At 35.5% G+C, this 15748-nt stretch overlaps 1 protein-coding gene across 4 annotated transcripts in view; it reads right to left on the bottom strand.

Annotated features, from left to right (window-relative positions):
• Positions 1 to 15748, bottom strand: part of LOC120412372 (inositol 1,4,5-trisphosphate receptor) — a 72418-nt gene that overhangs the window by 13004 nt on the left and 43666 nt on the right. For 2 of the 4 annotated variants that reach the window (XM_039572793.2, XM_052709534.1), the window contains exons 7-11: positions 9876 to 10094; positions 8968 to 9030; positions 7615 to 8718; positions 959 to 1188; positions 191 to 895 (exon numbers count right to left, since the gene is read on the bottom strand). In XM_039572793.2, coding sequence (XP_039428727.1) covers positions 191 to 895; positions 959 to 1188; positions 7615 to 8718; positions 8968 to 9030; positions 9876 to 10094 — 2321 coding nt within the window. The remainder of the gene's footprint in view (positions 1 to 190; positions 896 to 958; positions 1189 to 7614; positions 8719 to 8967; positions 9031 to 9875; positions 10095 to 15748) is intronic. The other 2 variants (XM_039572794.2, XM_039572795.2) reach the window with 1 other exon arrangement.

Genomic DNA, 15748 nt, shown 5'->3' with positions numbered 1-15748 from the left:
GGCATCCGCGCTTCGTCCATACTATTTTGACGCAGCAACCGCTTCATCTGGTACCGTCTCCCTGCTAAAAGACGCCGAATTGCTTCCTCCCCCGCCGACGGAGCCCTCTCCAGCGGAGGTTGCTTAACCCGTTTGGTTAGTTTTAAACTGTTAGTATGACTCAATCAAACCTTAAAGAATGCGATCTTACCTGCAACGCCGTACTCTGGTCCGAGAACTGACTGTTGAAGAAGGTCGTCAGGATGTTCATGATCTCGTTGCACACGTAATTCTCCAGCTGGCGGTTCGTGAACGTTCCCCCCTTGACCACGTTGTTGATGTCGATGAGGAACGACTTCTCAAAGAGGCACCACATGTGGTTCGACGAGTAAATCTCCTTGACCTCCACCTCGGTGTCGATGTAGCAATGGCACAGGAAGTCAACGTACGCGACCTTCACCTCCGGAATGCAATCCGGATGCGAGATCATGGCCACGATGTCGTCCAGTGCCAGCAAACTGTTGCACTTGATCTCCGTGTAGACGTTCTTCCCCATCGTACAACACGCCAACAGCTTAACCAACTCAATGTGGTACATCAACGGGCTAGAATCGCCCAACTCCCCATTACTATACGTCCTCATCAACTCCACAAAATAATTAAACGATGATTTGTCGTTGTAAAACACCAGCACGTCTTCCCCCGCATTGACCAACTCCTGCATCACCATGTCCTGGCACTTGCGAATAAACTGATTCTCCGCCTTGATGATCGTCTGCAGAAACTTAAGGTACTCCACGTGCCGCCCGTGGATCTCGATGCAGTGGACAAAGTGCTGCACGACCTTATCGCTGACCTCGTTGCACAGGTTCAGGTTGTCCTTGAAGATGGCGCACACCGTTTCCGCCTCCAGGATCTGCTGGAAACGAACCAAGTGATCAGACTGAAATTCGACCAAAGCCCCCTCGGACAACGTTACCCCCGGGTTCAGGAACAGATCGAGCTGCTTGTGCAGCAGGATCTGGTTCTGTTGGTTCCCGAGGCAAAAGTTCTGCAGGAACTCGTGGGCGAGCCGCATCAGCTCGTTCATCCGGTAGTCGTCCTTTTCGTCGTACGGAATCTGCAGCAGGTCGAGCACCACCGTGTGGACGCCCACGTTGCGCAGCAGGCGCTGCTCGTGCTTGCGCGGCTTGATCACGTCGCCGGGACCTGCGCGGAAGAAGAGGAAGAGATATTTAAATATTTAGTATTATTTTAAATATTTACAACTTTAAATTAAACATTGCATTTTAACACTTGTAGCACCAACGGGGTCAAAACTTATGCGAAGCACCAAGGGGGTCAAACAAGTTGGAAATGCAACTTCAACCGGCTGTATCTCGGCGAAAACTCAATCGATTTCAAAGATCCTTGTTGCATTCGGTCAGGAAGGATGTCAAGAATCACCAGATCGAAAATTGATGCGTCTACCCTAAGTTACAATGAAAAAGGCTTTATTCCAAGGCTTCAAAAAGCCGGTGAAATTGCATTTCCAACTTTTTTGACCCCGTTGGGGTTTCAAATGTTAACTAGAATATTGCTAATCGACTTTTGGGATTGACAATATTCTAGTTAACATTTGATCATTTTTATTGTTTAGCTTAGTTTCGTTTTTTTTTTTAATTTTTATGGATTCACTGTGATTGGCCTTCCAAATCTAGAGTTTTTTTTTTGAAAAGATCATACCTATATAAACATGAGCAATTCTCTGCCAAAACCGGAAATAGATTTTATTTGTATTTTTTTATTTGACTCAAACTTTGTTGGGGTCTTCCCTTAGATCAAAGAAGCTATTTTGTATCATTGGTTCACCCATACAAGTCTCCTTACAATTTTGGCAGCTGTCCATACACAAATCGTGCGTAAATATTCGAAAATTTATAACCTTTGAATACATTTTTTGATTAATTTGGTGTCTTCGACAAAGTTGTAGGTATTGTTGAGGAATATCCAGAAAAAAATAGGTACACGGACAAAAAATGCCTATTTTTAATTAACTTTGTTTCCACAAAAACTAAATTTCCCAAAATAAGTATTTTTAGGTTTTCGATATTTTTTATACGTTTTAGCGGACCAAAACCCGCAACTTTTGAGCCGCAGAGAATTATGGTCAAAAATTCTGCCGCGGAGTTTTTTTTTTTCAAATAGCCATTCTTGGAAAAAAAAATAAAATAAAATTCCATACACGGACATTTTTGACCTCATTTTTATGTAAAATTGAATTTGCAATCGAAAAGTACTATACAGATTATTTGAAATAGGGCCCGTTTTCAAGATATAGGTACCGAAAGTTTGATTTCAGCGAAATATTTGCAATTTTACGATTTTTAAAAATAGTGGACCAAACATTCAATAATACGCCTTTTTGAAATGTTAGTCTTGATTCATTTTTTGTCTTCCTCACTGAGGTAAGGCTATAATCCTGCTCGAAAAATGAACTTTTGAAAAACAGCTCGTAGACCTATATTCATGTATACCTATCGACTCAGAATCGAAAACTGAACAAATGTCTGTGTGTGTGTATGTGTGTGTGTGTATGTGTGTGTGAGTATGTATGTATGTGTCAAAAATTCTTGCCAAGTTTTCTCAGCACTGGCTGGTCCGATTTTGATCAAACCGGTTGCATTCGACTTGGTTTAGGGTCCCATACATCGCTATTGAATTGTTTGAAGTTTCGATAAGTAGTTCAAAAGTTATATATAAAAATGTGTGTTCACATATATCCGGATCTCACTTATATGCATGAAAACTATGTCCGGATCCATCATCCAACCCATCGTTGGTTAGGTAATCAAAAGACCTTTCCAACGAGTCCAAAACATTGAAGATCTGGCAACCCTGTCTCGAGATATGTCCACTTAAGTGATATTTATGTACTATTTAGAAGCCGAATCTCACTTAAATGTATGTAAACTATGTCCGGATCCACCATCCGACCCATCGTTGGTTAGGTTATCAAAAGACCTTTCTAACGAGTCCAAAACATTGAAGATCTGGCAACCCTGTCTCGATATATGGCCACTTAAGTAATATTGATGTACTTTTTGGAAGCCGGATCTCACTTAAATGTATGTAAACTATGTCCGGATCCACCATCCGACCCATCGTTGGTTAAGTTATTGAAAACCCTATCCAACGAGTCCAAAATATTGAAGATCTGGCAACCCTGTCTCGAGATATGGCCACTTAAGTGATATTTATGTACATTTTTATTCCGGAACTAAAAAATGGCTGAAAAATATGTTTCCAAACCACTCATATCACCCATTGTTGGTAATGAGTGAGGAAGGCTCCAGCCACATAGGTGGATTAAGTTAGTTTTTAAATATTGTTTCGAAAACATCGAATCACGAATGTTTTACATTTTAACATTGAAAATCGGACCATTCATTGCTGAGATATGGACATTGAAAAATGGAGGGTTGTTTGGATGAGACTTTGAAACTTAAACTTTCCAATTTATGTTTAAGCCGCTGCATCTCAGCAACCAGAGGTCCAATCTTCAATGTCTCTTAGACAATTGTATAGTAAATTTGCTGAACTTTTAGAAAAAATATTTTCAGAAATTTAAGAAAAAAAAAACCTTACTTAATCCACCCTTAGGTGGTTGGCGCCTTCCTCACATTTAAAGGGTACCATCCAAAATGCAAAAATTGCGTAAATAACACATAAGTGCTTATAACTTTTGATAGGGTTGTCAGATCTTCAATGTTTTAGACGCGTTGGAAAGCTCTTTTGAATACCTATCCAACGATAGGTCGCATAAGAGATCCGGACAACGTTTTCATCAACATATCTGAGATCCGGCCTCCAAAAAGCGTATAAATAACACTTAACTGCTTATAACTTTTGATAGATTTTCCTACAAAAACCACCATTTTTACAATCTTCCGGAATTTTGTTAAAATCGTTTTTTTTTGCTTAACTTTTGAATCTGCCGCTCGAAGCAAGTCCGTCCCATATGTATATTTGTCGATTTTGAGATAAACCCGACAAAAGTCTTGTTTTAACATCTACTTCAAGCCTATTTAATAAAAAAGTCATGTTTGTTCTAAAAATTCCAAAATAAAAATGACTTGTGTGCTGTCCCATATGCAAAATAAAGGCAAGTCAATTCTTGGTTAGAAAAGGCTCACAAATCGATCAAATAAATGTGTATTTTTTTAAATAACCCACAGACTATGTCTCATAGAGCCTGTTGAACTTAAAAAAAATACTTAAGTTGTTGATTTTTGATTAATTTTTATATATTTGGAAGCGTTATACTCGATACGTATTCTGCCTTTTTTTCTCATGCAAGGGACAACCACGGTCAAAAAAGAAACTACATACCATTGTAACTATTATTTTTAAAAAGACAGTTCTATTCCTTATTGAATGAAAACCCATGGTCCTGGGTCTGGATGAGGTTCCATTTCCAACGAAGATTGCGGTCAATTCAAGGGTCCATATGCTGAGACGTGTATTCAAATATCTCCTCTCTCTGAAGAAATTGACTGTCTCGTCGCCGGTTAAAGTTTCATACTCAGGAATAATACTAAAACATAGATTAGCCTGAAACAAACATACTTTTATAAATTTAATAAAAAATGCTTCAAAAACTACCAAAACAAACCAACATTTGACAGGTAAATTTCTATTGCCTACCTTGATAACCTGACAGACTTGCCTTTATTGATGGACAAATAAAGTCAGGTTAGTCCCAGCACGAAAATTTACCATATTAACCTATAAATTTTAACTTTTTCAAGTCAAAATTGGAGTAGGGGTATTATTTAAACCAATATTGAAATAATTGCTAAAAAAAATATTTAAAAATTGTTGATTAAAAATGTAAAAAAAGGTAAAACATTTTTCGAGCTTCTCATGGCGTTATCGCAGCACTCACTTTTTACATATGGGACGGACTAGATTCGAGCGGCAGTGAAGTACTTAACTAAACTGCATAATTTTTAATAGCGACTTATGGGACCCAAGACGGATCGAATGACGCCAAAACGGACAAAATCGGTTCAGCCAATTTCGAGATAATCGAGTGACAATTTTTTGATCAACATCCCACAAAACACACAGACATTTGCTCAGAATTTGATTCTGAGTCGATAGGTATACATGAAGGTGGGTCTAGGAGGTCTAATTGAGAAGTTCATTTTTCGAGTGATTTTATAGCCTTTCCTCAGTAACGTGAGGAAGGCAAAACCGAAAATTGCAAATATTGCGCTGAAATCAAACTTTCGGTGGCTATATCAAGAAAACGGGGCGCTATACCAAAAAATCTGTAACGTACTTTTCGATCGCCAGTTTCAATTTTACATGAAAAATTAGGTTTAAAAAAACTTTTGGCATTTTTTCAGAAATCACAATTTTTAAAAAAAAATCAAAACTCGGCGGCAGAATTTATGCCCATGGCTCTCTTTGGCTCAAAAGTTGCGGGTTTTGGTCCCCAAAAACATATCAAAAAAATCTCGAAAATAAAAAAATACGTATTGCAAAATACGTAACGATAATAATTATCGTTATCGTCGGGTGATAATTCATTTTAAAATCTATTTTGAATTGATTCAATCCATGTTAAATGTAAAATTTTCAATGCATTCGCTTAAAATGTATGTTTTGATGATGTTGTAAGTTTCAAAGCATAAATACTAAAATTTTCACAAAATACCGTATTTTTTTGAAAGTACTCAAATTTTTATAATTTGCAATATGGGTATCAAACGATTCGAAATTTTGCATGCATTTTCACTGTTTTAGAGTTTTTTGAATGAAATACTAAAATTTTCACAAAATACCATATTTTCTCGAAAATACTCAGAACTTTGTAATTTGCAAAATGTCAAACGAATTGAAATTTTGTATGCATTTTTCACTGTTTGAGAGTTTTTTGAATGAAACACTTAAATTTTCTCGAAAATACTAAAAAAAATATAATTCGCAATATGGGTATCAAACGATTCAAAATGTTCCATGTATTTTAGCTGTTTTAGAGTTTTTTGAATTAAATACTCAAATTTTCACAAAACATTTTTTTCTCCCATTTTTTTAATTTGCAATATGGGTATCAAACGAATCGATTTATAAAAATTTGAGTAAAAAAAATATAAAAATTGAAATTACAAGCCTGGGTTTCAACATTTGGATGAAAAAAGTGTTTTAAAATGCTTTTTACAGGCGTACACTGCCCATTTTCGCATAAATGTCCCAAATGCAAAAACAGCAAGCTGAGAAAAACGCATTTGAAGTTTGTCCCATACATAAGGCTACGTGTTAAGTTTCGCAAAAAAACTGGATTTCCTCCTGATTTCTAGAACAAAGTACTGGATGTTATAGGCTCTTTTGAAAGAGCACACGATTTTGAACCAAACTGCATCAAAAACTCGAAATCGATGAAAATTCATATGGGACGTTTATGCGATCAGGGGCAGTACAGTTGCTTTCCAATCATTAGTTTTGAAAATATTGTGGTATTGACGGAATTTTTTTTCCTCAAAATTTTTTTTTTGTTGGGCTGTACATTGGTATTTCATGAAAATTTAATTTAATGCTTTCAAAGGAGTTCAAACATGCTTATTTTGATTATAAACGCGGGAAAATGCATTTTAACTGGTTTTCATTTGGTTAAACTTTAATTTTCATTAAAATTTTGAAGTTTTTCGAAAAAATATTTTGTTTGCCCCTGATTTTTCAGACCAACTTTGAAGGGGGGTGGGGGGGGGGGGTGCGACATAAATTTTGAAAAATATGTTATATATGTTATCTAAAAAATATTATGCATGTTATCTAAAAAACATTTACTCAATTTTAGAAATAAATTAAATATAAGTTATCGTACATTATCGTCGATAGAACTATCGGAAGAACGATAACGATATATTATCGTATATCTAGGTATTTTGGGAAATTGAGTTCTTGTTGACAAAAAGTTAATTAAAAAATCGAGATTTTCTTTACGTGTACCTATTTTTTTCTGGATTTTCCTCAACAATACCTACAACTTTGCCGATGACGCCAAATTGATCAGAAAATTTATTCAAAGGTTACAGATTTTTTAATATCTACGTACAATTTTTGTATGGGCAGCTGCCAAAATTGTGTGGAGACTTGTATGGGTGAACCAATGATACAAAATAGCTTCTTTGGTCATAGGTAAGGTGGAAAAATCGACTTTTTTGATCATGCTCAAATTTGGTGGAACTATTGATAGGGTAAAGGACCCAGTTTTCGCCCTGCTCCATTTTAACTAACTTGTACCATTTTTTGTGTATGATTTGATTATGCAGGTATACATATTTATTCATTTCTAACATTGATTGAAACTTTACTATTGCATTTCTATTGATAAACAAGTTTTTAGAAGCACTTGAAAAATTGCTTCTTCACGACTACAGCGGGTAATAATGTTAACGTAGGAAAACAATTCATTTTGTCCAGAAAAAATTAAAGTTAGTTATTTCTTCATTGTATGTCTGAATTTCAAGAAAATCTAAAGATTGGCTTGTTTCAAAAGTTTAACAATGGTGTTTTCAATAAAATAAACTGGGCGATTTTTGGGGTCCAAATGTTTGACTCACAGTAGAAATATAACTAAGAACTCACCCGCCGTAATGCACAGCTTGTTCATCCGGATCAGAATCTGCTGAATCTTCTTGTACTCCTGCGCCTGCTCCGGATTCAGCTCCGGCCCCTGGTCAAAGTTGAGCTGCGACTCCTGCTTGACCAGCTCCGGCTTCACATGGTCCTTACCACTCCCACCAGCCCCACTGCCGTCACCCTTATCCGGCTTTGAGCTCCCATCGCCACCACCTCCCCCTTCACCCCCACCTTCCGCCGGTTCGTCCGACTGCTTGGACTTGTACACCCACAGTTCGGACTTTTCCACGCTCTGCCGCAGCACGTCCAGGTCGGACTTGATCTGCTTGTACGACTCGACGTCGCTGTCGGACACGAGCAGCTGGACTTGGCGGAAGGCGTGCAGGACTTCCTGGCGTTGGCTAAAGTGGCGGAAGAGAAGGTGCAGGGCACCGGAGACGAGCGCCGGGTACTCGTGCATGATGAGGTGGAGCAGGACCCGCAGGAAGGTGCGGCCTCCTTGGCCGTCCAGGTCGAGCGGGTTGTAGGTGTCTTCGTTGCAGCCGAAGATTCCCTCGGCCTGGATGCCGATGGATTCCAGGTCGATGTTTTTCTGGCGCAGGTTGATGTTCTCCGGGGTGGATGGGCCCAGTTTGGGGTCTGGTTTGGCGGCTTCCGGAGTCGGGGGTTGACTCTGGGTTTTGGGTGGCAGAAGTGGTTGTGTTTCGTCGGTGGTGGATGCTGGGATGGTTTCCGCGGTTGAAGTGGACGCTAGGGAGATTGTGTCCGGAGTAGCTTCCGGGGTGGTGGAGTTCTCCGTCGGAACAACCGGAGCTGGTGCTGGTGCGACCTGCTGTTGTTGATGGGCGTCGGCATTTTCGTCAAACTCTCGCTTGAAGATCGACAGCAGACAGCTGATCCGGTAGTCCAGACGGACGTCCAGGATGAACTGCAGGATTTCGATGATCTTCAGCTTGGTGTCCATGACCAGCGGGTACTCCTTCATGTACGCCGACACGGACTTGCGCTGTTGGATGGTTGGAGATACGATGGCCGTTGAGATCGGTCCCAAGGTTAGGGAGGTCATGACCGCGCCCATGTCTCCGATTCGTCGCAGGACTCCACCTTCAGCTGTGGACGGGAAAGAAGTTCAAATCAGTAAAAATACGTTTCAAAGCGTTCAACAGCAGGTGTGCATCGTGTTCTTCTCCTCTAAAACAAGGTGAATTAGACTAAAAAGAAGCAAAAACCTCCTGTGAAAACGAGTTCTAACTGTGCCAACTCGTGAAGATGGTGACTTAAAAATCCATTTGTGTTCAAAAAAGTTCAAAAAGACATCTGAAATTGAAACCAAAACCCCTCCCCGAGGGAAGATCTTACCTTCGGGCGCGGCGGGAGTGTGATACTTTTGCATCAAAGTGTGGAGAATCATTCGGCGGCTTTCTGTCTCGAGGAGATGACACGATTGGCATGGCATATGTATGGGAGACACATTGATTCGATTATGGTCAACAGTTATTTGAGACATTTTTCATTTCATATCGAGCATTGCGAGAAGTGCAAAGTGGGGAAATATTCGGAAGAAGTGAGAGTAACGGTGAGAAGTGAGTCAGAATTGAAGTTTAGGACGAACGACCAACCATGCGTCTCCATATTGACATCAATCTACTTGGATTCCGAAAGGAGTGGAAAAGTGCGGAAAAATGCTGGCTCAACAAGGGGCTGCACCACAAGACAGAGATTCAACAAACTTTTTTGTATAAGTTTTAAAAAAAGGGATCTTCTAAATATAATATGGTCTTTTATTGGCTCATATTTTTCATATATTTTTTATTCTATCCCTGATTGTAATCTGACCTCCAAAATAAGATCAAAATCTGTTAAAAAATATTATTGAAGACTGAAGAGAAGACGTATCAAATTTTCAATTTAATTAAAAAAGACAGTTAAAATTTGTCTGCATTGTTGTTTTCATTCTAAAATCAGCTAAAATATAAGCTGTAGGCAAATTTATATGATGCAGCTTATTACATTAACCAAATTTAAAAATAATATTTCTCAGTTGAAAAACTACTTGCAAAAAAAATGTAACATTCAAACTAAACAGAATCTATATATTCAATATCTACTCATTCACACGAACCAACGAAAATAAATCGAAATCTCTGAATTAAAAATATTTAAAAAATCAATATCTACCCAATTTTCAAAAAAAAAAAAAAAAAACAATCTATTCAACCATTCATCTAAAAGCACGCAGCCTCAAGCCCTTTCACACACGCACTTACCGTTGGCCGCCTCCGACAGGCTGTCGGAACGGTCTTTGGCCTTGCTGGCCTCAACGGCGGCCAGCACGGCCACCGTCGACGCGGAACGGGCAAACTTCCGGGCGATCGGCGGATCACCCGCACTAATCCGCCGTGACCCGCGACGGCCTCCTCCACCGCCGTCCTCCGAGCCTTCCCCGGTGGCACCCTCTGATGGCTCACCGTCCTCTCCAGAAGCTGCTGTTCCAGGTTTGAGTGTGTTTTTTTGTTTGTTTGACAAAGTACCAAAAAAGCATATTTCGGTCCGCGCAAGGCACAAAAGTTTGTAATTTAATTAACCACATTCACAAGAATAAGAAGAAAACGGAGAAACGGGAAAAGTAAGTTTGTACAACGAAAAGGCCAAGGAAAAGGGCGGAAAATTTGAGCAAAAAAGCGGTTTGGTAAACTGGCTTTAAAATTTAGCACACAGATAAAAAGACGCAAATCTTTTCCTTTTTACAGGATGTACAGTTTAAAACGAATTAAGTTTTAGTAAAAAAATTAAATGACAAAATAATTTTTATCTATTCAAATATAACTTTGAAAATGTTTGAATTTGTGTAAAAAACAAAACGATAATTTACGATAAAAATCTTATAAAATTTGAAATGTGGACTTAAATAAATTACATAACTTAATTTAAAGCAAAATCTTATTCCAAATCTTATTACTTTGTTTGCTAAAATGAAATGAAACGCAGAATGTCTCGGGACAAATGGTTTATGATTTAAAATATCCAACAACGGTGCATTATTATTAACAAGATTATGAGATATGATTTGCAACGCGGCGAACTAAAATTGGTTCAGCCGTTTTTGCGAAAAATATAAAAGCATAAAAAGCCGTCTTTTGATACCCATTTTGCAAATTATTAACAAACAACAAATTTCGCTTCGTTTGATACCCTTACTTTCGAAAAAATACGGTATTTTGTGAATTTTTTTGTTCTTTTCACAAAGTGAAAATGCATACCACATTACGCTTCATTTGATATCCATATTAAATCCATCCATATTACAAATTATTAAAATTTGAGTACTACCAAAAAATTCAGTAATTTGTAAAAAAAAACAGGATTTTACAAAAACAGTCTAAGATCTGAAAATGCACAACAAATTTTGCTTTGTTTGATATTCTTACTTTAAAAAAATACGGTATTTTGTGAAAATTTTAGTTTCCACAAAAAACTGAAATTAAGTGAAAATGCAGACAAAATTTCACTTCGTTTGATACCCATATTGCAAATCTTGTAAATTTGAGTATTTTCGAAAAAATACGGTATTTTGGGAAAATTTTAATTTTTTACAAACAATAAAATAAATCTATTTAAGTGCAAATGCATACAAAATTTGCATATAATGAAAATTTGAGTAAAATTCGGCATTTCATGAATATTTTAGATTTTTGGAAAAAATTCAATAAAGTGAAAAAGCATACAAAATATGAAAATTTGATTTCTATCAATAATACGGTATTTTGTGAAAATTCAAGTACTTTATAAAAAAACAGGTCTAATAATATGAAAATACAAAACCAATTTCGCTTCGTTTGATACTCGTACTTTCGAAAAAAGCAGGCTGAAATTTTAGTTTTTTACAAAAAACTCTCATTGAGTGAAAAAGCATTCCAGCATAAATCAGGAATTTTTTTGGTACATTTGTTCCCGACCCTCTCCGATTTCAATGAAACTTTGTAGATATATTATCCTAGGCCTATATAAGCCATTTTTGTGTATATGGAGCCGATAGTACTCGAAAATAAAATAAATTTGAGCTCGTCCAATTTCCTATAAGTTTGCCTTTGACAGCTTTGACTCGTTTAAATATTTACGTAAGCTTATTTAATATCCAGGTTTCTACCACACTGAAAAAAATATTCTATTTTCAGTTATGAGCAATGTAATCAAACTTATATCTGTAAGCCCATACATCCAATTGAAAAGCTGTCAAAGGCAAAGGGGAAATTGGACGATCTTTCTGGTTTAAATATTTAGGGGAAGGTGGGGCAAGACGACCATATGGGGCAAGAGGAACAATGGCTCGTAGGGCCGTAATTTTTACAATTTTGATTATTTCCAGTATGAGGAATTGTTGCTAGCAATGCAATTAGCTGATTCTACTACCACATAACCGCTAAAACGACGTAAACGCCACGGGGTATAAGATTTAATGAAGTTTTTTACAAAACCTTTGTTTTCTTATAATTTTTGGAAAGTACAAAATAAGGCTTAGGGTTCGTTTTAAGGCTCATTTTACCAAAATGCTTTTTTTCCTAGATCAGTAGTGTCCCTACCAATGACATGCACCTATTACAAAGTATGATTTAACTTTTGGTTTTATTTGTTGGGAGCTTTTAAAAAATCTTGTTCAGGTGGGGCAAGTGTACCATATGGATTTTTAGTATGGAAAAAAATACGAATTGCTGCAACAACATATTTGATTGGGAAATAAATACATGAAAGTACTTAAAAACTGATAAACAATTGTTAAAAAAAATGTCCATAAAAAATATAGTGATATTATGAAAATTTACTTTTTATCATCTAAGTAATATTATTTTTCGTAAAAACGATGAATTTTTCAGTAAAATATTATGATTCTATCTAAAAATTGATCAAAACTTTCAAATACATTCTAATCTGATGTATTTAAGTAATAACAGTTCAATTGTTAGCAAATTTACATGTTTTTTCATGCATTGTTCCTCTTGCCTCAACGGGTTGTTCGTCTTGCCCCACTAGCTGAGTAGAACGTACGGAAAATCAAAAAATTTAAAATCAATTTTTTACATTAAAAGACAGGATTTTTTTAAAACTTGTTCTAACAAAGTCTTAGTCAAGACCTAGAATAAGATGATTATAATAAAATCCGACAGATTGTTTAACTTTTTAATGGGTTATAACGAGCATTTCCTTAGCTTGTTACACTTGCCCCACTTTCCCCTACGAGACTGAAAAATCTAGTCTGTCATATAGAAATTGCCAAAAACCACCAAAAACCTATTTTTTCAACATTTTTATTTTTAAACCCGCTGTATCTTCCCATGGATTGGACTTAGGACAGTGATCAATATGGAGACTTTTATGTAAAATTGTCTGGGGAATCGATTCCCACTATCGGTTTTTAAAAATTTTGACGTTTAGACCACTTTTGAAAAAACAGTTTTAGTAAATGATTTTTGTATTTTTTCAGGAGAGACATACCATGCAGTTTTTGTCAGTCTTTTTGTAACATCTTAGGGTTTTTTTCAAAAAATTTGAACGAAAAAAAATCGTAACATCACCTTGAAATTTTACTTTTAAACTTAAAAATCAAAAAATCTCATAGAAGTGGCATGTATTTTTGTTTCAGTGTATTTTTTTAGAAAGCCCTCCAATTTCCTATAAGTTTGTCTTTGACCACTTTTTGATACAATGCAACGGCTTCGAAATACAGTAATTTTTAAATTGCAAAATACAAAAATATTTAACTATCGGCTCCATATACACAAAAATGGTTTATACAGACCAAGGATAACATGTCGACTAAGTTTCATTGAAATCGGAGAGGGTCGGGTACAAAAGTACCAGAAAAAAATCCAGAGCTGGAATTGCTCCATGCGAAACTTCGCTTTGTTTGATACCCATATTGCAAATGATTAAAATTTAAGTATTGCTCATTACTATGATTTGAATACTTTCAAAAAATACGGTATTTTGTAAACAATTTTGAGTATATAAATTGAAACTTACTACATTTTCAAAAACTATATAGTATAAATTTAACATGGTATTAAAATTAACATAGTTGAATTTAGTCGATTTTAGATAAATTTTGAAAATGAGTTATCGTCCATTATCGTCGATAAGACTATCACCGATAGAACTAAGCCTCGGTGAATTTATTGTTAACAACCTTGAAAATAACCTATCATCATATTTTTCAAATTATTATTTTATATATATTTAAGTGGATCGAAAAACGCAAATTTTGAGCCACAGAGAATATAAGTACAATTTTCAGAGAGATATTTTTTTTGGGAATATTTATGATTTTTCTGGAACATTTAGAAATTTTTAAACCGATCTAAAATGAAGTTATTGGCCATTAAACCTTCCGATTAAAGTTAATGACATTGAAATAATGAAACTTTTTTTTACTTTTACTCGTATCTTTGCAGCTATTTGCTATTTTACCAAATGACTATTTTGCTGCTTTTAATAGAAAATTGCCGAAGCAATACGAAAAAATAAAATAGTAAACCTTAAATGCACCCCAACATTATATTTTTCTAATTTTAGTTTTCTATTTTATATTTGTTTTTATTTTTTCACCGTCATGTGCCCCGGACAATTTTACCTAAAAATCAATGAAAACCTCGAACTAAAATAACCATAGAAGAGAAACAGAATTTTTTTAAAAGTAGGATTGCGTGAAAATAAATTAAAAGGGGGGAAAACAGATCTCAAAATTTGCAATGGCCTTATCTTTTTATTTTTAAAGATTTTTCAAACATGTTTTTTTAACTTTTAATTATTTATAACTTTGTAACAATTCGACAAAAAATAAATCCACAAAACGTATAAGAGCAATTCTCTACGAAATCGGTCTTTTTTCTTCAATTTTAATTTTTGTATTTTTTAATCCGACTGAAACTTTTTTGGTGCCTTCGGTATGTCCAAAGAAGCCATTTTGCATCATTAGTTCGTCCATATAATTTTCCATACAAATTTGGCAGTTGTCCATACAAAATTGATGCATGAAAATTCAAAATTCTGTATCTTTTGAAGGAATTTTTTGATCGAATTGGTGTCTTCGGCAAAGTTGTAGGTATGGATACGGACTACACTGGAAAAAAATGATACACGCTAAAAAAAATTTGGTGATTTTTTTATTTAACTTTTTATCACTTAAACTTGATTTGCAAAAAAACACTATTTTTAATTTTTTTTTATTTTTTGATATGTTTTAGAGGACATAAAATGCCAACTTTTCAGAAATTTCCAGGTTGTGCAAAAAATCATTGACCGAGTTATGAATTTTTTAATCAATACTGATTTTTTCAAAAAATCGAAATTTTGGTCGAAAAAATTTTTCAACTTCATTTTTCGATGTAAAATTGAATTTGCAATCAAAAAGTACTTTAGTGAAATTTTGATAAAGTGCACCGTTTTCAAGTTATAGCCATTTTTATGTAACTTTTTTGAAAATAGTCGCAGTTTTTCATTTTTAAAAATTAGTGCACATGTTTGCACACTTTGGAAAAAAATATTTTTGAAAAGCTGAGAAAATTCTCTATATTTTGCTACTTCGGACTTTGTTGATACGACCTTTAGTTGCTGAGATATTGCAATGCAAAGGTTTAAAAACAGGAAAATTGATGTTTTCTAAGTCTCACCCAAAAAACCCACCATTTTTCAATGTCGATATCTCAGCAACTAATGGTCCGATTTTCAATGTTAATATATGGAACATTTGTGAAATTTTCCGATCTTTTCGAAAACAATATTTTCAAATTTTTCAAATCAAGACTAACATTTTAAAAGGGCGTAATATTGAATGTTTGGCCTTTTTGAAATGTTAGTCTTGATTTGAAAATTTTGAAAATATTGTTTTCGAAAAGATAGGAAAATTTCACAAATATTTCATATTTTAACATTGAAAATCGGACCATTAGTTGCTGAGATATCGACATTGAAAAGTGGTGAGTTGTTTGGGTGAGACTTAGAAAACATCAATTTTCCTGTTTTTGAACCTTTGCATTGCAATATCTCAGCAACTAAGAGTCGTATCAACAAAGTCCAAAAAAGCAAAATATAGAGAATTTTCTCAGATTTTCAAAAATATTTTTTTCAAAAGTGGGCAAACATGTGC

This window comes from Culex pipiens, chromosome 3, assembly GCF_016801865.2.
Source record: "Culex pipiens pallens isolate TS chromosome 3, TS_CPP_V2, whole genome shotgun sequence".
In the NCBI taxonomy this organism is placed as follows: Eukaryota; Metazoa; Arthropoda; class Insecta; order Diptera; family Culicidae; genus Culex; species Culex pipiens.
This window is presented reverse-complemented; position numbering and strand designations above follow the sequence as displayed.